Source organism: Maniola hyperantus, chromosome 27, assembly GCF_902806685.2.
Source record: "Maniola hyperantus chromosome 27, iAphHyp1.2, whole genome shotgun sequence".
Lineage (NCBI taxonomy): Eukaryota > Metazoa > Arthropoda > Insecta > Lepidoptera > Nymphalidae > Maniola > Maniola hyperantus.
In genome coordinates this window covers 2,034,423-2,059,499 of record NC_048562.1, presented here as the reverse complement: position 1 = coordinate 2,059,499, position 25,077 = coordinate 2,034,423, and the positions used below count along the sequence as shown (strand labels likewise).

General features: G+C 36.1%; 3 protein-coding genes across 5 annotated transcripts; 2 read left to right on the top strand and 1 right to left on the bottom strand.

Annotated features, from left to right (window-relative positions):
• The first annotated feature begins 2,181 nt into the window (after positions 1–2,181).
• HINT1 (histidine triad nucleotide binding protein 1) lies at positions 2,182–4,305 on the top strand. The gene is made up of 3 exons (XM_034982607.2): positions 2,182–2,326; positions 3,164–3,275; positions 4,087–4,305. The coding sequence occupies exons 1-3, from the start codon at positions 2,189–2,191 to the stop codon at positions 4,245–4,247; spliced, it is 411 nt and encodes a 136-aa protein (XP_034838498.2). The 5' UTR covers positions 2,182–2,188; the 3' UTR covers positions 4,248–4,305.
• A 518-nt stretch (positions 4,306–4,823) lies between these two features.
• trsn (translin) lies at positions 4,824–9,515 on the top strand. The gene is given in 8 exon segments (XM_034982605.2): positions 4,824–5,031; positions 5,207–5,294; positions 6,505–6,601; positions 7,203–7,318; positions 8,078–8,160; positions 8,428–8,519; positions 9,309–9,446; positions 9,448–9,515. Coding segments are annotated over 8 exon segments (717 nt in total). The 5' UTR covers positions 4,824–4,953; the 3' UTR covers positions 9,473–9,515.
• Positions 9,516–10,533: 1,018 nt separating this feature from the next.
• LOC117994571 (putative leucine-rich repeat-containing protein DDB_G0290503) lies at positions 10,534–24,766 on the bottom strand. 3 transcript variants are annotated; one of them, XM_069507836.1, is made up of 13 exons: positions 24,629–24,766; positions 23,829–24,179; positions 22,950–23,030; positions 22,226–22,542; positions 21,131–21,281; positions 20,985–21,038; positions 19,497–20,261; positions 19,040–19,210; positions 17,350–17,437; positions 16,817–17,253; positions 15,668–15,820; positions 14,776–15,147; positions 10,534–14,608 (listed from the first exon to the last, which is right to left on the bottom strand). In XM_069507836.1, the coding sequence occupies exons 2-13, from the start codon at positions 24,095–24,097 to the stop codon at positions 11,383–11,385; spliced, it is 6,084 nt and encodes a 2,027-aa protein (XP_069363937.1). In that variant the 5' UTR covers positions 24,098–24,179; positions 24,629–24,766; the 3' UTR covers positions 10,534–11,382. The 3 variants fall into 3 exon arrangements, with proteins under 3 accessions (XP_069363937.1, XP_069363938.1, XP_069363939.1); XM_069507837.1 differs by having other exon boundaries at positions 23,829–24,168; XM_069507838.1 differs by lacking the exon at positions 23,829–24,179.
• Positions 24,767–25,077: the final 311 nt, after the last annotated feature.

Genomic DNA, 25,077 nt, shown 5'->3' with positions numbered 1-25,077 from the left:
ATATGCTATTTTTTCTATACAAAATCTAAATATACTTAATTTATGAAAACTTTGTTAGGGTATTTCCTCGCAACTCGCATGCCCTAAGTTCGATTATATGCTTAGTAAAATGTATATAATTATATGTTATAGTATAATGCCCGGTTTCTCTTTTATCGACGGTTTATCTATTCATGCCCGGTTTCTGAGTAGGTAGGTACTTTTATCGACGGTTTATCTATTCATGCCCGGTTTCTGAGTACTTTTATCGACGGTTTATCTATTCTATGTCCGATATTTCGAGGCAGTGCGTTTCTGAACAACGCAATGCAAGATAAACTCCGTTCAAACTTAACTGGTCAATGTGCGCTGTTTATCTATTCCATAAAGTTAACTTGACGTTTCATCTGTCAGTAGGTAGTTCATGTTTTGCGTATCTTTAGATTAAAAAGTATTTTAATAGTTGTTCGTTACTTTGCAAAAACAGTGTTTAGCCACTTATTTGGCATAGAAAAAAATACTATAATTAATAAAACTAGTGTTTGGTGGCGAAATAAAATAATAATATGCATCTTAAACTCGTTTCCTGTAACAGACCCATCTAGTGACAGAATATTGAACTGGTTATCGGTTTCATAGTTTTTGCTGTATTCAGAAACGCATGGACAGTTGAACGACGTTTAACTTTATCGAATTAACAGCTAATGAGAACATAACTGACGAGTTCAGAAACCGGGCATAAGTCCCGCAAATTACTTCAGTACGAGCGAGAGTACACTTCGGTACAAGCTGGCCCTTATTATAAGTCATAGTCATCTAAAATTAAAGTTCTTTTTTCATGTTTGGAAATTTCTAAGCGAACAGACTCTAGGTAGAATAATGTATGAGTAGTATGTGATAGTCGATTTGTTTGAATTTGTGGACATTTCGAACTAAGTATTGTAAAATCGGCCATAAAATTGCTTTCCCATCCCATACAAATGATAGAGTTAAAAATCTTAGTGAGCGCTAACCATTTTGAGTTACCATTCAATCACAAACGAAACTATGTTGATCTAATTGAGTTTCGAAACTTGTTTGTGATCCCACCGCTGCCGCCATGTAATAAAACGAGGCTGGTTGACCAACAACTGACTTTATCTTATAAGTACCCACATGTTTAATATAATTATTACACTACAAGTTGGTGACTCAAAATGATTAACACCCACTGAGATTTTTTGTCTCTATCATTTGTATGGGATTACGTAACAGAGAGAGCGCTATGCTAACTTCTTTCCGTGGATAGAGTACCAATAAAATTAATCAAGAAATCGTCAAGAATGGTAATGCAATTTTATGAACGACTATTATACCTACGAGTCATGAGTATGTGGGTTGTATAATATATAGTCCGTATAAAATGACTTCTCACGCGCCATTTTAACTCTATTCGGTCAACTGTCACTCATGTCCAAAGTACGGTAAGGATTAGCTAAAATCGTACCTACTTTTGACATGAAATTTGACACATAAAGTTTAAAGGCGCGTAAGAAGTAATTTTTTACGCATTATATTATAGTGTAATACTTATATGTTGTAAATAAATTGTATTGTTATATTGCGATTATTTTTAAAATATACTAAAAATAATCTTGTTCAAATGATTTTTATTTCTCATCTAGCTAACCTATATACTAGTCTGAAAGAATGATTGAAACTACTAAACCGATTTTAGAGTTTATAGATTTACTACAAACAAACGAGCAAATTTTAATTATATAAGTACTTCTGATATAGATTAGATGTCTACTCGTATTAGGTACCTATTAATCTCAAGTATATAAAATAAAAAATATTTTAGGCAGTCCGGCCCAAGTCGCCCTAGAAAAGCTCTTAAAAATATAAAGTATAGTAGGTATAAAGTACATAGTTAGTTACTTTACTTTGGGGGTGCCAAAGGAGCAGAAATTCTGAAAAAGAAGGATAGACAAGACTACGTTTAGTTCGGTAAGGTTTAGCTGATCACATTTTGTTCTAGCTGGCCTGGGTTACTAAAATGCTTAGTGGGGTACTTGTTTCAAATTTCAGTCCATCTAGCAGTGCATTAACTTTTCTATGGTTTCAATGAACAATGTCGTAGGCTCAAAAACTAGAATCCAGAGCCGCAAAGTCAATTTAAAAAAATGTAGTTTGTGGTCTGTGCACATGATTGACAGTTGTTTATGAAATGTCAAATCAAATCTCAAAAAACATGGCGGGTGGCGAAGTGGAACTCGCGCAATCTGCGGCTCCTGGAGGTGATACGATATTCGGGAAGATATTAAGGAAGGAAATCCCTGCTAAATTCGTCTACGAAGACGACCAGGTAACTTTTTTGTTCATAGTGTATTTTTTTTTACCGGCCGGTTTCATATCAGCTGATCCGGGATAACCTTTGCTTTTACCATTAAAAAAACATTCTGGAATATTGTGGAAATATTGTTCATATAGTGTATTTTTTACCGGCCGGTTTCATATCAGCTGTTCCGGGATAACCTTTGCCTTTACTGTAAAAAAACATTCTGGAATATTGTGGAAATAGAAACTTTGGTATGTAACTTAATAAAATACATATAGTCAAGCCATTACCTGAATCCCAGCACCAGTAGAAAGCTAAATTATTCCTGAGTGATAAGCTATATATTTTATTTCCAAAAGATCTCTACGAAAATTGTAATAAATTACCTGTGTGAAGAGGGGGGATGGTCGCTAGTGATTTAATAAAATATATTAAACTAGCTTACGCTCGTGACTTCGTCAGCATGGACTACACAAATTTCGAGCCCCTATTTTAACCCCTTGGGGTTGAATTTTTAAAAATCTTGTCTTAGTGGATGTCTACGTCATAATAGCTATCTGCATGCCAAATTTCAGTATGATCCGTCCAGTAGTTTGAGCTATGCTAAGCCCCGCCCCAGGATGCCGGTGTCTATCAAATTTTGTATTATTATTAAAAGATCCATGGAATCACCATGATTTAGGACTGCAATTCCTACTACATCAGAGTTGAGGAGTTGGGTCCTCGATTTAAACGACCTTTACTTGGGACCTTCAATATGAATTTATAACTGACAGTTTCCAATTCCCATCAGTTTAGGTGATTAGGTTGATAGATCAGTCAGTCAGTCAGTCACTTTTTGTTTTAAATATTTAAAAATTTCAGTGCGTCGCCTTCCATGATGTGAACCCGCAAGCACCGACCCACATCCTGGTGATCCCCAGAAAGCCTATCCCTCAGCTGTCCAAGGCAGGAGATGAGGATGAAAACTTGCTAGGTATGTATTTTATAACAAAGCATTTTAACAGCAGGTTTCGTATTTTAGCTTTGATTTTTTCCATTCCATTACATGTTAGTCCTTGACTGCAATCTCACCTGGTGGTAAGTGATGATGCAGTCTAAGGTGGAAGTGGACTTGGAAAAACTATGAAAAAAATAAAATATGTCAGTATTTTTTAAACCCATATTCCATATCATTCTTTGATCTTTTATCGTTTTGTATTTTATGTCTTTTTTCTTGTACCTTTATTTGTATTTAAATTTATTATTAATCATCTAGTTAGTGTAAGTGGCACTGCCGTTCTAATTAGATATAAAATAAATAAAATAAATAAATAAATAAATATCAGTTTCTACACAGCATTGTATGGAACACTAAATCGCTTGGCAGCACAGCATGCTGGAAGGGTGGTAAGCAGACCAAATGTTTGCTAACTGCAAATACTTTTCTTATAATAATAAATAAGCCTTTATTCAGACATGTTTCATTTTTACAATAATATTGTACTTTTCTTATACATGGCATAATATTGTATATCAAATCTTTGAAACGAGCAACCGCCGAGCTTCTTGCTGGTTCTTCTCAGTAGGAAAGGCATTCCGAATGGGTTACACACCCCAGTGTGTAACACTGTGACTCAGCGGGAGTTTTTAAAAATAGTTATCCCATTGAGTAACACAGTTAATCAACGGGACAACTATTTTTAAAAATTCCCATTGAGTCACAGTGCTACATACGGGGGTGTGACTCAACGGGAATAACCCATATGTTGCAAGAAACATATTAAATATGCCAATTTTATTTCCAGGACATCTGCTTGCTACAGCTCGCAAAGTTGCAGCCCAAGAAGGTTTAGACAAATCTGGATTTAGATTGGTCATTAACGACGGGAAGAATGGAGCGCAGAGTGTTTACCATCTGCATATTCATATTCTAGGGGGGCGGCAAATGCATTGGCCCCCTGGCTAAGAGTTGGTGTTTGTCTGTGGTTAATAAAGCGAATGTTGATTTAAACGGACAGTAAAAATGTTTAATTTCTTCCATCTGTCTCAAGAGAGAAAAAAAACCGCCCAAGTGCGAATCAGACTCGCGCACTGAGGGTTCCGTACTACAATCGTATTTTATCGACATTTTGCTTTGCACGATAAATCAAAAACTACTTACTAAATCTCCTTTAAAACAAATTTTCAGTGGAACCCTAAAAAGATGCTGCCTACAATATTTTGGATAATAGTTACCTACTGCTTATAAAAAAGAGAATTTTTGAATTTAGCTCAAATGCTACAGACTATTTTGAATACTTGGACAATTTGGCCAAAGCTTGGTGCCGACTATGGCCAACATTGGAGAACCCGATTACCGGTCGGATGATTTTGGCAATCTAGTTGGTTCGTCTGTTAAACTTTAAATTAGGTGGCAAAAGATGCAGCTTCCTAGTTTTAGATCAAAGAGTTATTATTTGTCTGTTCAAGTCTATGGTTCGAATATATGTTATTGGTCCGTGGTTCGAATAATCTTTAGCATAGAGATAGTATACAGTCTTTCAGTCTTTTGTCAGTTGTCTTTGATATAAATGGACGTTTTAAAAAAAACTTAACAACAACAAATTCAAGTGACCTGCAAGTTGTTATTTTTCCTTCTATTTCTTCAACCGCATTATAATAAATAAAGAAAAATGAGTGGGAATCACTTAATTAATTCAATATTCAGCGATTTCCAGAAGAGTTTGGACGAAGAACAGGAGGTTCGCGAAGTAAGTAAAGTTAAAAAAGTTTCTACATTCCCAACAAAATGCCGCAAGATGCCATAACAATCAAGCAATAAAACTATCAGAAATTAAATCATTGCAAAACGAAACATAACTTTATCAATGTATTTGGTATCGTTTACACCTATGAGTGTATATTGATTACAATTTTAATTTTTAGGTTATTCGCAATGTTTGCAAGGAAGTCGATCAAATATCTCGTGAAATAACAACAGTTCTGCAAGTGATACACCACGATGAGGCCGGGAGTAAGTACCTATTGCATTTTTATTCGTGCAAGATTTGTTGGAGGTTTTTTTTTTTAAATTTAAACAGACTAGCGCTTGGGCAACCAAGCGTACCTGGTGGCAACTGATGATGTAGCCTAAGATGGAGCGCGTTTGCCTATAGAAGATGCTTATTCACTCTAGACTTGAAAGTACCCCTCATTATTTTATTGGAAGGTTTTTTATATAAATACTAGCTGATACCCTACTACTTCGTCCGCGTAGAATTAGGTTTTCAAAACTCCCGTGGGAACTCTTTGATTTTCCGGGATAAAAATTAGCCTATGTCACTCCAGGTCTTAATCTATACCCATGCAAAAAATCACGTCAATTCGTTGCAACAGTGCGACGTGATTGAAGGACAAACCAACAAACAAACACACTTTCACATTTATAATAAGGGTAGGTACTGATTAAATAACGATCAAATGAGCAGGCGGGTCACCTGATGTTAAGTGATTACCACTGTCCATGAACATTTTTGGCACCAGACTCTAGAGGAACCGCCAATGCGTTGGCACCTTTTAGGAATTTGTTGATCCACCGCTTGAACGGTTAGGCGCCATCTCCACGGATGAGGGAATCGCAACAAAGTCCAACCTACTATCGTGCGCGATAGTATCACCTTGTGGAGATTGTATTGAATTTGGCGGCACGGCGACTTTTTCGTCCGTGGATATGGCACCTTAGGACCTATTTTATCGACTGACTGATCTATCAACGCACAGCTCAAACTACTGGACGGATCTGGCTGAAATTTGGCATGCAGATAACTATTATGACGTAGGCATCCGCTAAGAAAGGATTTTTGAAAATTCAACCCCTAAATAATTGAAATAGGGGTTTGAAATTTGTGTAGTCCACGCGGACGAAGTCGAGAGCATGAGCTAGTTTTTTTTGTTATAAAATGAAATGAGGATTTAAGAAGTGGAGCCATCCAGGTTTTTGACTTTCGTGACAGTTCCTGCAAGACGCGAACGAAGTCGCAGGCAATTTCTTCTTCCGTACCCTATCCCAGGCTACGTGGGGTCACGGTGATTTACGGCACAACATGTCTTTTCTTCCACTCAATTCTGTCATCCGTCAACACATTATGCACTCCCTTCTTTTTTATCCACCCCTTTTAAACAACAGACAGTGTTAATAACATTATTCTATTCTATTCTATTCTAATATAAATTGTTGTTTCCAGTATCACCAGCATGCTTGAAGGCCCGTGAGCTGTTTGAGAGGGCGAGCGAGGGCTACGGCAAACTGAAGCAAACTGTCCCAGCAACAGATTACTACAAGTATGGATATTATACATATCTTACACCCGGCTATACTCACGTGTTTAGTCGACGTTAGCCCGACTAGTTTCGAACCTTTCTGGGGTTCTTTCGGGGGGAGACAGCTGCAGATCGTCTCCTGACAGTTCTTGCTGATCTTTATCACTGGAGCCGTCACCGTAATCCAGGCAAGCGGAGCTAATAGTGTCATGTCCCACCTCAGCCACCCTCACAACGGGCTGTACGGGCAGCGGCGCGCAGTCTTGTACGCAACGCGTGCGCGAACTGACCCCCTTGATAAAGAACCCCGGATGGGTTCGAAACTAATCGGGCTCACGTCGATCAACTATAATCGTAATATAAAAATGAATCGCTGAATGTGTTGCTGATCTCAAATCTCGAGAACAGCTGAACCGATTTCGCTAATTCTTTTTTTATAATATTCCTTGAAGGACGAGGAAAGTTCTTACGGAGAGTAAAATTTAATTCAACCTCCCCTCAATTTTCTAAACTCCACCCGAGCGAAGCTGGGCGGTTCAACTAGTATAATATAATGGAAATCACTCACGATAGTTTAAACGCTAAAATACCAGCCTTTGTCAACTGACCTATTTCCCCGCAGGTACCAGGACCACTGGCGTTACATGACCCAGAGGTACTGTTTCCTCATCTCACTGACTATTTGGCTGGAGAAAGGGATCCTGGCTACACATGACACTGTTGCAGCAATCCTAGGCAGTAAGTAATATTGCCATTTTTTATCAGTACCCTTATTATACCCTGCAGTGGGCAGGTCATGCCTGTCGTAGAGGCGATGGCCGTTGGAGCCGGAAAGTCCTTGAGTGGAGACCGCGTTTAAGCAAGCGTAGTGTGGGACGCCCTCCAGCACGATGGACCGACAATATAAAGAGGATGAGGAAGGCTGAGGACCGGGTGTGGTGGCGCTCTTTAGGGAAGGCCTATGTCCAACAGTGGACGTCCACAGGCTGATGATGATGATGATGACCCTTATTATAAATGCGAAAGTGTGTTTGTTTGTTGGTTTGTCCTTCAATCACGTCGCAACGGATTGACGTGATTTTTTGCATGTGTATAGTCAAAGACCTGGAGAGTGACATAGGCTACTTTTTATCTCTGAAAATAAAAGAGCTCCCACGGGATTTTTATGAAACTCAATTCCAGGCGGACGAAGTCGCGGGCATCAGCTAGTGGTTAATATTTCTGAAATGCGGAAACCGTTTTCATTTACTTTTTCTACAAATATTCTGAAATGCGGAAAACGTTTTCGTGTACTTTTTCTACAAATATTCTAATGCTGTCATTGAACAGATAGAATTTGATTTGATGGTGATACAAAAAATCTTAAAGACAGTACGTTTGTTCATACTGAATGGGCAGTCTTTTCAGCCAGATCCGTCCAGTAGTTTGTTGATAGATCAGTCAGTCAGTCAGTCACCGCTTAGTTTTATATTTATAACATTAGTATTGATGTTTCAGTTAGTGCAGTGGAGGAAAAGGCTGGATTTCATCTGGATATAGAAGACTACCTTGTGGGTTTACTGCATATGTGCTCCGAATTGGTAAGTAAGTAAGACTATGGCCAGTGGCGTGCAGGTCATAGAAGCATAAACGCAATGCTTACCCTAATGAATGAACTGGCTCATTGCTCGTTGTTCATTATGACTTTCCAGTTAATAGGTGGTCTAGCTAAATAATGCTTACCCTGGCTTTGAATCCTGTGCACGCCACTGAGTCTATGGCCAAAAGCCTTCTCACTCTGAGAGGAGACCCGTGCTCTGTAGTGAGCCGGTGATGGGTTGATCATCATGATAATACGTTTGTTGCAGGCGCGGTTGGCAGTGAACTCTGTGACGCGAGGGAACTACGAGAAACCCTTGCAGATATCGAAGTTCGTTATGGAACTTAACGCTGGATTTAGGTATGTTGACGAATCAATGGGAATGATGGTACAGTGCGACAAGGCTATCTTGGCGCGTGGCGAAAATCGGAACTAACGTTGTCGTCAAGTGTCCACTTTGTTCTTCTTGGCACTGGAGCTCAGAATAAGGACTGTTAGAAGTAGCCCTATTGTGACACTTACTGTTAGAGCGAGATAGCTAAATGCATTTAAGCTCTTGTTAGAACGTGACAAAATGATTATGTTTTGTCCTTATCACCGTGGCCACTTTTTTTTTGTTTGTCAAAACGTATTTGTACGTGAGTATTTGACAAACAACGTGAAGTGTAGAAGAAATTTCACAAGTAAGAAAATCTGCTTGAGCGAGAGGGACTGAGGGGGCCACGCTAGTTGCAAATCTGGACATATCTGTGCACTGGAGTGACATTGACAGGGGGGGCGCTGTTGGAGAACAAAGGCTCTTTTAGAATATTCAAACAAGAACAAAGGGGACACTTTACGGCAACGTTAGTTCCGATTTTTGCCACGCGCCAAGATAGCCTTGTCGTACTGTAAGCTTTTCTTCTACAAATTTAAACAGTAGGCTCGCGACTGCGCGCTAAAATTACGGGTTTTACCATCTAAAAATTAAATTTAAAACTGTCAAACTGTGTCTGTCCTTTTCATATTACATTAGTTAGAAGAGCATGCGAATACTCTAAAATTAGGTTGTGCTCAGAATCAGTGTCAATGTCATTCAAGTGCCAAGAGAGCCTTGTCGCACTGTAGTTAGTAGTTTATGAAAAAATAAATTGTTTTTTTGGTTCACAGATTATTAAATCTCAAGAACGACCACCTTCGCAAGAGATTCGACGCTCTCAAATACGACGTGAAGAAGATAGAGGAGGTTGTCTATGACTTGTCTATTCGTGGTCTGTTGCCCAAACCGGAAGCATCGGACGCACCGGAAACCGCGGCGCAAGACTGACTCTTAGATTTAAGTTTACTTTTTATTAAATAAACTATGAATTAAATTGGTTTTCAATAAAACTGTGTTTAAAATTTGATTAAAGTCCGTAAAAAATGACTCCTCACGCGCCATTTTAACTCTATGGATGTTCTGTCATGTTAAAAGTACGGTTGAACTTTAAAATAAGAACTAAAATTGTACTTTTCATGAAATTTGACACAAGAAGTTAAAATGGCGCGTGAAGAGTTAAATTTTACGTGTTGTAATAATAACCTCTATACAGGATATCTATACAGGTCGATGGGCCTCATAAGAAAGCTCAGAGTCACGAAGAGAGCAGAGTCAGAAGATGCATGATCGTTACTTTTTAGGGTTCCGTACCTCAAAAGGAAAAACGGAACCCTTATAGGATCACTTTGTTGTCTGTCTGTCTGTCAAGAAACCTACAGGGTAAAAATCTGAAAACCGTGAATTTAGGGTTAAATCACACAAAAAAAATTAAATTGTTGTCATGAACTAATAATTAGTATTTTCAACTTTCGAAGTGAGTGACTATATCAAGTGGGGTATCATATGAAAGGTCTTCACCTGTACATTCTAAAACAGATTTTTATTTATTTTTATGCATCATAGTTTTTGAATTATCGTGCAAAATATCGAAAAAATACGACTGTAGTATGGAACCCTCATTGCGCGAGTCTGACTCGCACTTGGCCGGTTTTTTTTACCAAGAAATTTACTATAGTACGGTAAAGATGGCAATCGGGATGACGCCCCGCACTAATCCGGTGGGATAACGTGGGTGTGCTGGGCGTCCCCCCGCCTCATACCCCGATTGCTATCTCAACCTGTCGCGTACTATAGTCTATAGGTACCTACCTAAGTTACAGGCGAAACTACAGTGCGACAAGGTTATCTTGGCGCGTGGCGAAAATCGGAACTAATGTTGCCGTCAAGTGTCCCCTTTGTTCTTCTCTGAATATTCTAAGCCTTTGTTCTCCAACAGCGCCCCCCTGTCAATGTCATTGAAGTGCCAAGAGCCTTGTCACACTAATATAAGGCGTGTAAATAAAAAACACATTTAGTATTTAAAGTGACTTTATTCTTTAAAACGTATCAAAAACTTAACTATGTTCCTAAAGTGTTTCATGAAATAACATGCACGAACAAAATTGAGATAGTCAAAGTTTACCTATACAAAATACAAAATCAGATATTACTAAAAAAAATGCCAAACTATATGGGTTCCTTGTTTACTACGGAACTCTAAAAACGTTAAATAATCACTCTCGGCTCTAGACATACTCTAACACCATGATATATATTATTATATACTTAATTATTACTAATGACGTATCTTAAAATATCACAATTCGTTTTGAAAACAATCAGACTGGAAATAAGAATGACTATAATTGAAACTACAATATTATGCGTACAAAATGACTTATCACGCGCCATTTTAAGTTTGTGTCAGTTGTCATGTCGAAAGATTTTAGTCCTTACGTCAAGCCTTACGTAGACTGAGTAAAAAATCTAGACAAAGGAAAGTTTGCTTTCTCATTCACACTAAAAAGAGAGCACAGATAAAGTTACTAATGTGATAAACAGAGACGCAGCTAACCTATTTTTTGTCCCTTATGGTGTAACTAATTTTTTTCAAGGAATACAACTTTAGTTGCAAAACAAACTTTGAGAATTCGTGGCGTAATTGTATTTCTCATTTTAGGTATTTACATGTTTTCAAATAAAAAACGTTTAATACAAATATTGTTGATCGGTTAATACAAATATTGACTACTAAACAATGGTAATAATTGTCGTGTTATTCATCGTTACGTCGTTCTATCGCTATCTCATACGCGGTTACACAGTACTTCAATCTACCTTTATTACTCTATCTACGGCCAAGACTCAATTTTCGAAAACTATAATTTAGCACCCTATAGTAAAATATGCGACATCATAACCTACGAATAGCGAAAAATTATTATCACAAACATATTTAAAAGAATCACTGTCCATTTCCACACGTAAAATTAACGAATTATCATAATGTTCCTCGGAATCTATCTTCCAATTTTCACTTTTTATACCCTGATTATAAACTTCTAGCAATGCTAAAAACTTTTTCGCGTTTTTGTTAAAACTGGTAATTTTAATCTTTAGTTTATGATTGTTTATGGCACTTTTATAATCTATGACAGTATAATCTGGTAGAATGTTTCTTAACCAGAGACTAGTTTCTTTATTGTGACAACTATAGACTATTCCTTTGTTTAAAATTCCGTGATATTGAAGCGAGGGCAGAAATTCGTTTTCAGGATCCATATTTTCTATTGTAATTTGTATTTTCTTTTGAATAACCTCTATTTCTAGAATATTTGATTCGATTAGGACTATGTCATGGCGAGTTTTATCAATTTGTGTATTTGTTTTATTTAAATCTTTTATCTGGGTTTCTTTTGCATGTTTTGAATCATCGTCTATGTCTAATTTAGAATTAGTTTCGTCTATTTTGAGAGATTCTTCTAGGGATTCTATTTCGAATTCACTTTCAAGTGTCGGAATTTCTTCATAATCTTTCCCTACTCGTAATATGTCTAATTTAGAATTAGTTTCATCTATCTTGTGAGATTCTTCTGGTAATTCTAATACAAATTCCCTTTTAAGTGTCAAATTTTCTTTGTAATCTTCTCTCACTTTAAATATGTCTAATTTAGAATTAGTTTCACTCATTTTCTGAGTTTCTTCTGGTAACTCTACATCAAATTCACTTTCAAGTGTTACATTTTCTTTATAATCTGATCCTAGTTGAATTCTGCCTATTTTATTAATTTCATCTGTTTTGTGAAAAATTTCTGGTAATTCTACTTGAAATTCACTTTTAAGTATTAAATTTTCTTTGTTATCTGTTCCCGCATGACTTATGTCTAATTTAGAATCCATTTTATCTATTTCGTGACATTCTTCTGGTAATTCAGAATCAATTTCATCTATTTTGTGAGATTTATCTGGTAATTCTACCTCACATTCACTTTTAAGTGTTGAATTTTCTTTGTTATCTTTTCCTGTATAGATTACGTCAAATTTTGAATTAATTTCCTCGGTTTTCTTTAATTCTCCTAAGTCTACTGTTCGATGTTCAAGTCTCAAATCTTCTGTAGTGTCATCATTTACTGAAGTTGTATGAAATTTATGTTTCACTGCAACTGCTTCGTAAGATTCACCTGATTCTGTTGCTTCATATTTACGTTTACGAATTAATTTTTTATTATAATCAGTCTCTATATTTGACATTTTTAATTTAGTTTGAATTTCACCTTCTTCGGATGATTTTTTAGTATCGTCTGTTTCAAATTCGATCGTAAGCTTTAAATCCTTGATATTATTTTCTTCTATTTCATCACTTTTTTTGGAATGTATTTCGTTATTATTATGTTGAGATTCTTTTGGCCCGTTTTTACTTGTAAATGGTGAATCATCTTCTTTATGGTTTGATTCCACGTTAATTATATCTAATTTGGAATTTTCTTCATCGGTGTGAAGCGAGTCAGAAGAGTTTTCTGTGTCGTAGTCAGTTAAACAGTCTTTGTTCTGTATTATTACTTGAAGAACATTGTCGGTATCAAGCGATTCTTCTGAGTCGTAGTCACTTAATTCTATATTATGTGTTTGAACTATATCTATTTCAGAATTTTTTTCGTCAACTGGGTGCGATTCTTTTGATTCAATCACATCTACACTGTCTTTAATATTATAAGTAAGAACTTCATTTACACTCATAGCATTGAAATCTTCAATATTATCTCCATCTATTGGTATTATATCTAATTTGGAATGTGTCTTGGTTTCTATAGTGTCATCTATAGTGGTTTTCTTATCATTAAAAATTTCGAAGTCTTGCTTATAAATACTGTTTGATTCCAGTTGAATTATTTTCGTTATTGAATGGTTTTTAACTTCTTGATGTGATTCTTCTGATACGATCACGTCATCACCATTTTGATTATCACTGCAAACGTCAGGTACACTTGTAGTTTTCAAATCTTCACCAGCTTGATGTAATTCTTTCGATTCTATATCTATACTATCTTTTATACCATCACAACCTTCATATTCACCGATAGGTTTTAAATCTTGACTAACATTTCGTTCTATTTGTTTTTCAATGTCTTGATTCAATATATCTGCTTCAATGGCATCATCTACTTTACGATCTATATTTTCAGCAACTTTTGTATCATTTGTATCAGTTTTATAACAATTTTTAGCTTTATCTGTAATTGTATTTATATTTATGTCATGTATCACTTTTTCTCCAATGTGTTTATTTAGTTCAAGATTTGTTACTTGATTTTTATTATTATTAGAATCTTTATTTTCGACTAACTTGTCACATATTAAAAACTTTTCACTATGGTCATACCATTTTCTCATATTATCAGTTACTTCACAAGGAACATCTAGCTTATCATTCAATTTTGACGATTCAGCATATTTTGAGTTATTATTTATATTAAAATCATTATTTTCATGATCGTTGGTAACTATATCATTATCTTGTGATTCCTTTGTAATGTCTTCTGCATGTTTATTATTGGAAGTTAATAAGTTGATTGTAACTTGTATCAAATCCATATCAATTCTTCTAAAATCTAGATTATCAGCTACATTCATATCTTTAACGTATAAAGGAAACCTTTTGAATTTCCCACTAGTTTTTCCCATTACATTTTCACTACTGTTAATTGTAAAATTATGTAGTTTTAAATTATCATTATATTCATTTCTTTTTTGCATGTTTTCCTTTATTTCTTCATCATCAACGGCAGAATTGTGTATTGCATCAATAAATGGATGTGAAACTGTGCTTTCTGGTTTACTTATATAATTTTTAAGGTTTAAACGTTCACATATTGTATCTGCATATAGCTGATGTATATTACTTGCTGTAGCTTTATTTGTAATCATATCAACTTCTGTATTTTCTTTATTGGCTTCTTTATCATTATTAGTTTTGACAGTTTCTGATTTTCTGTGGTTATTTACATTTTCTGTGCCTGGTATTGTAGTATCGACGTACCTCTTTATAATATTTTTTAATACTTCGGTGTTAATGGCAGGTTTCCGGTGGTTAAACTTTCGTAGGAGGATCGATCTGTCAATGAACATAAAATTAAAGTCACTTACAGCCGCACTCAGAGTCGCTTAATCGTTACTAAAGTTTAGTTAAAAAGAGACAGCTATATCTCTCACATAAATCTGTCTCGTTTTAACGTAAACGTAATGTAAATTTATGGCTATTTGGACTTTATAAAAACTTACCTGGTAGGTTTAGCGTAGAACTGCACATCCAAAAAGCATGTATTATTGACCTCTAATATCTTATCCGACAATTCTTTTACCGGCTTATACGGAATTTTAACCTTGTTATTGACGCAAGAGCAAATCGTCTCCACAACGTCACGGCACTTCTCCGTCAAAGTCGCATCAAAATCGATCAGCCTTTCGTTATCATCACTTTTCAAAAACTCCAACACTGTAGAGCAAATGTAAATTTCGAATTCACTTTTTGACATTTTTTTCTCGAGATTGATATTTTCTTGCAAATCTTGCATCTCACTCAAAAGTGTCGGCCATCTCATTCTGTCGGCTGTATTTATTACAAAGTCTATCGTTTTTTTTATTGTTAGTTCCCTGAAAAAATAAAAAACATTAGTGCTTCTAAAACCTCTATTAGAATATCAATCGAATAGAATATAGAAATAAGAATATAGAATTTTAATCGGAGGTCGGGGGTTCGATCCCGGGCACGCACCTCTACCTTTTCGGAGTTATGTGCGTTTTAAGTAATTAAATATCACTTGCTTTAACGGTGAAGGCCTGCATGCCTGAGAGTTCTCCACAATGTTCTCAAAGGTGTGTGAAGTCTGCTAATCCGCATTTGGTCAGTGTGGAGACCCTTCTCACTCTGACAGAAGACCCGTACCTGTACTGTACCTGTACTGAGCCGGCGATGGGTTGATCATGATTCATGATGATGATGATGACGGTGATGACCTTATGCTTCGCCAGGGCTCATACCCAGCGCACACCACTGATGGCCAGCGCGGTAGACTATGGTCAAAAACCCTTCTCACTGTGAGAGGAGACCCGTGCTCTGTAGTGAGCCGGCGATGGGTTGATCATGATGATGATGACTGTAAGTCGTACTCACTTCCAATCTGCAGTAACCATCATATCCAAAGTCAAGTGGGGCTCCGTGTCCATGACTGATGCGATGTCACTCAGGATGTCATTCTCATGGTCCGTCAAAGAGATACCAGTATGTTTCCTTTTGTTCAGGACGCGTATGATGTTATCGTAACACCTGCAAATTTAATATAATCTGTATATATAAAATTCAAAGTCCCAACTGACTGACTGACTAACTTATATATCAACGCACAGCCTAAACCGCTGGTCCTAGAGACATGAAATTTGCAGGGTCTGTTTGTTTTTTGTAAATAGTAGGTATCCACTAAGAAAGGATTTTTTGATATTCCAACCCCTAAGGGGAGCAAATAGGGTATGGAAGTTTGTATGAGCCTGTCATTTTTAAAGTTATATCGATGAAAATTGGTATTTAGGCTTTCAGTTAAGAAAAAAATACATGTTTCACGATTTTGGAAAATTCCACTCCCAAGGGGGTTAAATAGGGGATGAAAATTTGTATGAAAGTCACCAAACCCAAACAATTTTCTAAGTTATTTCCATGAAAATTGATATTTGGGTTTTCGGTTACAAAAGCAAAAATATGTAAGTACCTATTTCAGGATTTTTGAAAATTCTACCCCCACGCCGATTTTGCACGATAAATCAAAAACTTTTTATGCATAAAAATAAATGAAAATCTGTTTTAGAATGTACAGGTGAAGCCCTTTCATATTATGATACCCCATTTAGCATTGTTATCTTACTTTGAAAGTTGAAAATACTAATTATTAGTTCATGACCACAATTAATTTTTTTTGTGTGATGTAACCACAAATTCACGGTTTTCAGATTTTTCCCCTCATGTCTGCTATAAGACCTACCTACCTGCTAAATTTCATGATTCTAGGTCAAATCCGGCATTCCGAACCAGTGGTAAATTAAAACTACCTGACTATTCATAAGCACTTTTAAAAAGTTTACATGAATAAAAAAACATTCTATTCTATTCTATTCTATTCTAAATGGAAGTACCCTGTAGGTTTCTTGACAGACAGACAGACAACAAAGTGATCCTATAAGGGTTCCGTTTTTTCCTTTTGAGGTACGGAACCCTACCAAAAAAAAAAAAAAAACCAAAAAAATGTGTGTGATGTGGAAAAAAATTACTTACATTTTCTGTTTTTTGCACAACTGCACTGGGTAAGTGACCACTTTCTCCCGCCTTGCTCTGTCTTTGGTGATCAGATCCAGTATTTTGTAGAGGAACTCAATTCTGTCTAAGACTCGACGACTTAGTTTGACAGGGGGCTCCTCTTTCATTTGTAAATTTTTGACAGGTTTTGGGGGCTCGTCTTCTATTTGGGAAGTTTTGACAGGTTTCAGTCTCTGTTCAAGTTGTGAGGTTTTGACAGATTTCAGTCTCTCTTCAGTTTGAGAGGTTTCCACAGGTTTCAGTCTCTCTTCAGTTTGTGAGGTTTTGACAGGTTTCAGTGTATCTTCAGTTTGAGAGGTTTTGACAGGTTTCGGTTTCTTTTCAACTTTTGATTTTTTGACAGATTTGGTGGATTTTGGTTTTTCTTTCACGTGGCCAAATCCTTTGCCAGGTACCTAGAATAAGTTTTACGTTTTTTAAGTTTAAGAATTTAAGTTTTTTAAGTTATAGAGGACGTCTATCGGTTGACGATGATGATGATTCATGCTTACAAGATCGAGTGCCGGTATGATAGGCTCGACGATGCCATCGCCTCGCAGCCCTAGGGCTCCGCCCTGCCACCCCATCAAACGCATCATTCTGAAACCAAAATATTTTTTAGTTATAAATATTTTTAAGTTGTCTTTAATGAACTATGATATTAATCTACACACTGGTATAGTGCGCACAAAATGAGAACTCACTCGCCATTTTAACTCTATGTGTCATCTGTCATGTTAAAGTACGATTTTAGTCCTTACTTTAAAGGTGAACCGTACTTTTTAACCGACTTCAAAAAAAGGAGGAGGTTCTCAATTCGACTGTATGTTTTTTTTTGTATGTTCGATGCGATTACTCCGTCAATTATGAACCGATTTTGATGATTCTTTTTTTTGTTTTGTAGGACATACTTCAGAGGTGGTCCCATTTTAATTTGGTAAAGATCTGATGAATATCTTCGGAGATGGAGAACGGAACTCCTCAATGGATAAGAGTAAATTGCTCCCGATCAGTGTAATAGCTTTTTAAACGGTAAGTTTTTAACCAGGCATATCATATTTTAGTACAATAGGCGAACCCGTCTATCTACTCTTCATATTGTTGTATGACTCTACATTGGCACCGACTCAAAAAAATATTACTATAGAATTACAATAACTCTTGTTTACATAAAATGTATTTTTGGGTAATAAATGCGTTTTTTTTTTTTAAGAATATTAGCCATGTTAAGTGACTAATATTCCCCTTTCCTCTCCAACTAAGCGTCAAGCTTGTGCTAGGAGTAGGTACGACAATAGTGCAACGGGCAGGGTTTGAACCGTCGACCTTTCGGTTTTCAGTCCACTCCTTTACCTGTTGAGCTATTGAGGCTCAAGCCTTATCATTAGAATAAACAATTTCATAAATAACTTAAATCTAAATTAAAAGTTTTAAAAAAACAACATTAAATTAAAACTAAAATAACTTAAATTAAAAATTTAGGTAATAAATTAAATTATTTTTTACTTTTTAGTGTTTGTGGTTATTGAAGTCTGTTTTTATTTTTTTTGGAAAAAAAAATTGACATGACAGCTGACGCAATGGTGAGTGAGAGTTTAAATGCGTTATACCTAGGATTTTATCTATGCGACAGGTTGACAGGACAATCGGGGTGGGGATGTCCCGAACACCCGCACAGCCCCCGCGCTAACCCGGTGCGGGATAGCGCGGGTGTGCGGGGCGTCCCCTCGCCACATACCCTGATTGCCATCTCGACCTGTCGCGTTCTATACACTGGTACTGATCAGTATCAGACATCCAAGTTATGAGTGATGTCAGAGTTCATGGCTATCAAAAAGTTTATTTCTTCGGACCTAGAGACCTATCTGTAGGACCTAGAGACCTATCTGTAGGACTTAGAGACCTATCTGTAGGACCTACAGACCTATCTGTATATGTATTGTAATTATTGTAATTGACGTATAATGTGTATTTATGAATAAATGACTATGACTATGACTATGACATCCATAGTAAAGAGTGACGTCAGAATTACATACCTCATAGCCTTGTCACTTTCCAGTGGAGTGGACATGGCTATCAAAAGTCTATCTTTCCTCGGTCCTAGAGATCTATCTGTAGGACTTACAGACCTATCTGTAGGACCTACAGACCTATCTGTATATGACATCCATAGTAAAGACTGACGTCAGAGTTACATACCTCATAGCCTTGTCGCTTTCCAGTGGAGTGGACATGGCTATCAAAAGCCTATCTTTCCTCGGCCCGAGAGACCTATCTGTAGGACCTAGAGACCTATCTCTAGGTCCTACAGACCTTGCTCTAATTTTGCTTATGATTGGTTTGTCAATTTTATTCACTGTTGGTGGTATTCTGCAATTAATATTTTATATTAGTACTAACTTAAGCTCGCGACTTCATCCGTGTGGACTACACAAATTTCAAACCCCTTTTTCACCCCCTTAGGGGTTGAATTTTGAAAAATCCTTTCTTAGCGGATGCCTACGTCTTAATAGCTATCTGCATGCCAAATTTCAGCCCGATCCGTCCAGTAGTTTGAGCTGTGCGTTGATAGATCAGTCAGTCAGTCAGAACTACAAATCTGCTATCTCCTTCTAAAGGTAGATGTACATTACTTTCTGCCGCGTATTGTACTAACGTTTTAGCTGCATTTCTCGCCAAAGCAATTTCACCAATTTCATGCTTCAAAAGATCTTTATTCAACACTACAAGTTTGTCTGTGATCAGCAAACTTTTTGTACATTTATTGTCTTCAGTGTCTGAATTTGTAGACAATAATTGGTCTTTTACATTTCTTTCAAATATCGACACTTTCCCTTCTCTATTTCTTGCATTCCCCTTTTCTGCATTCATAGACAATTTCATTTCTCTATACTCTATAGCATCACCTCTCTCATTAGGTATTGTGATATTTGAATTACTATTCACTATAGTTTGACTTAATATAGGTTTTGGAATATATTCTTTAAACATAGACACTTTCCCTTCTCTACTTCTTGCATTTATAGACGATGCCCCTTCTCCATTTTCTGCATTCATAGATAATTTATTTTTTCTATACTCTATAGCATCAGGTTTCTCATTAGGTATTGTGATATTTGAATTACTATTCACTATAGTTTGACTTAATATAGGTTTTGGAATATATTCTTTAAACATAGACACTTTCCCTTCTCTACTTCTTGCATTTATAGACGATGCCCCTTCTCCATTTTCTGCATTCATAGACAATTTAATTTCTCTATACTCTATAGCATCGGGTTTCTCATTAGGTATTGTGATATTTGAATTACTATTCACTATAGTTTGACTTAGTATAGGTTTTGGAATATATCCTTTTCTAAATGGAGCTACGCTTTGAATTTTTTCAGCTTTCACTTCGGGTGTCACAATTTTTGTTTGTCTGTAATTTAATAATAGTACATTATGATAAAAGCTACGAGACGCTGGGGTCTCCAGGTGCTGGAATGGCGACCTCGCACCGGAAGATGCAGCGTTGGAAGACCCCCCACTAGGTGGACGGACGACATCAGACGAGTCGCAGGGAGCCGCTGGATGGCGGCAGCGCAAGACCGTGGCGTGTGGTAGGCCCTACAAGAGGCCTATGTCCAGCTGTGGACGTCTGTCGGTTGATGATGATGACGATAAAATCTGTGATAGCCTAGTGGTTAGGACGTCCGCCTCCTAATTATCCTCCTCCAATTATCTCTACTTTTCAGAGTTATGTGCGTTTTAGAAAATTATAGGAAATATCACTTGCTTTAATAAAGCAATACATATATACCTATGATTAATGATTACTTAGAAAATATTACATATTAGAAGATAACATTGTAAATTGTAAAATTAAAAGAGCAACCGCCGAGTTTCTTGCTGGTTCTTCTCGGTAGGAACGGCATTCTGAACCAGTGGTAAATTAAAACTACCCGACTATTCAAGAGCGCTTGTAAAAAGTCTACTTGAATAAAAACATATTCTATTCTATTCCATTCTATAAAAAGGTTTCTGCGCAAGTACATCGGCGTAACTTATAAAAGTAGCAGTACTGAAAATCCCACTACAAACTGTTTTGCGAAATTCACTGATATATATAAAACCTATAGCAAGGAACAATAAATTAACTCACGAATCTCCCGCATTAGTCCTTGTGTATCTTGGTACCTTCATAAATGTCACCTCTCTGAAATATAAAAAAATAAGTAACAAAAGTTGAAAACTAAAACCCGACTTCAATAGTCTTGAAATATTATAGTAAAACACCTAAGACCTTACCTCTTCCTATTGTGAACATTATATTTGGCAGCGTAGACCTCCAACTTGCACGCTTTGTCAAACTCTTTGAAGAATTCACACATCTTGTCCAACAAGTCATTGCAGGCCGGAGACAGTATATCCCGGAAAAATACACGCTTGTTGTAGATGCCTAAAATAAATATAAACCGGACGGTTGTTGTAGATGCCTAAAATAAATAAAAACCGGACGCTTGTTGTAGATGCCTAAAATAAATAAAAACCGGACGCTTGTAAAATAAATATAAACCAGACGGTTGTTGTAGATGCCTAAAATAAATAAAAACCGCACGCTTGCTGTAGATGCCTAAAATAAATATAAACCGGACGGTTGTTGTAGATGCCTAAAATAAATAAAAACCGCACGCTTGCTGTAGATGCCTAAAATAAATATAAACCGGACGGTTGTTGTAGATGCCTAAAATAAATAAAAACCGAACGCTTGTTGTAGATGCCTAAAATAAATATAAACCAGAAGGTTGTTGTAGATGCCTAAAATAAATATAAACCAGACGGTTGTTGTAGATGCCTAAAATAAATAAAAACCGAACGCTTGTTGTAGATGCCTAAAATAAATATAAACCAGACGGTTGTTGTAGATGCCTAAAATAAATAAAAACCGGACGCTTGTTGTAGATGCCTAAAATAAATAAAAACCGGACGCTTGTTGTAGATGCCTAAAATAAATAAAAACCGGACGCTTGTTGTAGATGTCTAAAATAAATATAAACCGGACGCTTGTTGTAGATGCCTAAAATAAATAAAAAGTAAAAACATTGTCTTTCTAATGAAACCGGTAGGAACATTTGTTGTGTTTTGTATATTAGGATTATTAAGCCATACATACCTCACAAATCTTGAATATATAAAAAGCAAAGGTGACTAACTGACTGATCTATCAACGCACAGCTCAAACTACTGGACGGCTCAGGCTGAAATTTGGCATGCAGATAGCTATTATGACGTAGGTATTCCCTAAGAAAGGATTTTTGAAAATTCAAACCCTAAGGGGGTGAAATAGGGGTTTGAAATATGTGTAGTCCAGACGAAGTCGCGAGCTAGTTAAAATATACACACCTAGGAAGTTCTCCAAAAATTTAGCCTCAACCGGTGCTAAATCTGAAAATATGATACTTGCTTCTTCCTTTTTCAGCAGAAAATCTAGAATGTGCTGCAAAGTCTTCCTTAACAAGACTGGAGATATAGACTCTATTATCTTGTGCTGGTTCATCAAGAACTTCTCACTTTTGGTTTTCTTTTTTGTAGTTACGGTTTTATTTTTTTTGGTTTTTATTTTTTTGGGTTTTGTTTGTACTGGATATTGTACCTGTGATTCCGGTTGGGATTGGCTGGATTCAGATTCACTATCGCTGCTCTGGGAATCTAGAGTTTTACTGGAAGAAATATAGAATTCATCATTTTCATTTTTTTGACATTTTGCATGATAATTCAAAAACTATGTAGCATAAAAATAAATAAAAATCTGTTTTAGAATGCACAGGTAAAGTACTTTCATATGATATCCTATTTGATATATTTATCTTACTTTTAATTTTTTTGTGTGATGTAATCCTAAATGCACGGTTTTCAGATTTTTCCCCTTATGTCTGCTATAAGACCTAACTGCCTGCCAAATTTCATGATTCTAAGTCCCCTGAAGGTTTCTTGATAGACAGACAGACAGACAACAAAGTTATTTTTAACATAATTAATATTGCTAACGTCACACTGTACGGAAAGCGAATAATGACGTCACAATGGTGGCAACACAACAATATAATAGCAGAAATCAGAATCTTACTTAGCCTGTACTAAATTTTCTTGCATATCTGGTTCTTGATTTTGTTGGTCCTTCTTTGGGATTTTTTCTATTACTAAATACCTGAAAATATAAAACTCCTATTAGAACTGCTACAATTAGAAAATTGTTATAGTTTGACAGTTTATTTGCTTATTACATAATTTTAAATACATATCAAAAATTGCTTTGGGATAGTCCCCTTTGAAAAAAAAACCTTAATATTGTTATCAAAAATTATTTAGAAATTTCCTTGAAGTGTAGGTGAAACTCTATATAAATTATAAAAATATCATTCACTAGACTAGCTTATACTTGCGGCTTCATCCGCGTGGACTACACAAATTTCAAACCCCTATTTCACCCCTCTAGGGGTGGAATTTTCAAAAATCCTTTCTTAGCGGATGCCTACGTCATAATAGCTATCTACATGCCAAATTTCAGCCTGATCTGTCCAGTAGTTTTAGCTGTGCATTGGTACCTCAGTCAGTCAGTCACCTTTTCCTTTTATATATTTAGAATTTCATGAGCATCCCCAACACAATCACATAGTTAGATGACCTAAAACCTGGAGAATAACATAGGCTATTTTTTTCCCATAAAGTCTTTCCCACAGGATTTTAAAAACCTAAATCCAGTCAGACATCAGCTAGTCTAAATATATAAAAGGAAAAGGTGACTGACTGACTGATCTATCAACGCACAGCTCAAACTACTGGACAGATCAGGCTGAAATTTGAGTATTATAACATAGACATCGGGTATGAGAGGATCTTTGAAAATTCAACCCCTAAGGGCATAAAATAGGTGTTCGAAATTTTTGTAGTCTACATAGGTATAGGCTACCTAGTGGAGAAAAAAGAGTGTGGATTTAACACTAACCCCTTTTTACCATCCCCAGATTTATTAACAAAAACCTTATATTGATATTTCAAGCTGTAAATCCTCATAGTTTCCCATACTGGCGCATACATCGACTTGAATCCTAATCCAATATCATGTTTCCGCTGCCATATCAAATTGTGTAGGTACTCCATGTGGTTTACTGGCATTTCTGGGTACTCCATAATCAGTTGGGTATCATCCTTCAAGTACTTTAATGTGGTGTTAATCCATTGAACTTTAAATGATTGGGGAATCTGGTCATCCATTTTTTTTTTTAAATCTTTTATTGACAGGCTTTTACATTTATGTATGTCAGCCTGTCATCCAAGTTTCGTTTCTTAAAAAAAACTATAACAAAAAACCAGATTATAAAGGACACAGAATTTATTTATTTAATAGATATCCTAATCCTAATAATATTATAAAATATGTGAAAGTGTGGATGTTTGGATGTTTGTTACTCAATCACGCAAAAACGGCTGAACGGATTTGGATGAAATTTCGAATGGAGATAGATTGTACCCTGGATTAACACATAGGCTACTTTTTATCCCGGAAAATCAAAGAGATCCCACGGGATTTCGAAAAATGTAAATCCACGCGAAGTAGCGGGCATCAGCTAGTAAGTACCTAAATTTGATTACCAAAGTTTATTCAGGTATATTTTATTGAAATGGTGAAGGTGAATTCACAAGTTGCCATTTGCGCCGGTTAGATAAATTAAAGTAAAAGTTTTCTATTTACTATTTACCTACATTTTGTGGAGATAAATAAAAAGCTGCTAAGTGCTAACTTACCTTTATTATATCTGGAAATGTTTCTCTTCCCTCGGTAATTTAAGAAATTACCGATTTTAGATACAAAACACGTATTTACAACAGGTATTATTAATTTTTCAGAAATATTTAAATTCCTGTTCATTCGTTGTTCGCAAACTCAACTCAACCTACCATAGACAATTTTGTGATTTTTGTAATACCACAAGGTCTCTTGTAAACAAACCAACTCGGTTGGTCGCTGGTCCGACAAACATAAAGATCGATCGAGGCCTTAAAGGACTGTTATCCAGGGCCGTAAAATAAATTAAAAAAAAAAAGAAGATCGATCGAAAAGAGCAGAAACAAAATGAGGATGCCACTTTCGTTCTTACAGCTTGTGATTTGTGGTGGTTGTTAATATTTTCTAGCTTTTTCTTATTTTTCTCCGTAGTGTTTTATACACTTTGCTCTAAGCTTTGCTCTACGCT

What these genes read in the sequence shown, in the direction of transcription:
- HINT1 (XM_034982607.2), top strand. Translation starts at nt 2,189, where the DNA reads ATGTCAAATCAAATCTCAAAAAACATGGCGGGTGGCGAAGTGGAACTC. An exon ending in TCGTCTACGAAGACGACCAG is followed by an intron (nt 2,327 to 3,163) that starts GTAACTTTTTTG and finishes TAAAAATTTCAG; the next exon opens with TGCGTCGCCTTCCATGATGT. An exon ending in TGAGGATGAAAACTTGCTAG is followed by an intron (nt 3,276 to 4,086) that starts GTATGTATTTTA and finishes TTTTATTTCCAG; the next exon opens with GACATCTGCTTGCTACAGCT.
- LOC117994571 (XM_069507836.1), bottom strand. Translation starts at nt 24,097, where the DNA reads ATGGATGACCAGATTCCCCAATCATTTAAAGTTCAATGGATTAACACC. An exon ending in AATGTTCACAATAGGAAGAG is followed by an intron (nt 21,039 to 21,130) that starts GTAAGGTCTTAG and finishes TTTATATTTCAG; the next exon opens with AGAGGTGACATTTATGAAGG. An exon ending in TTCTACGCTAAACCTACCAG is followed by an intron (nt 14,609 to 14,775) that starts GTAAGTTTTTAT and finishes GTTCATTGACAG; the next exon opens with ATCGATCCTCCTACGAAAGT.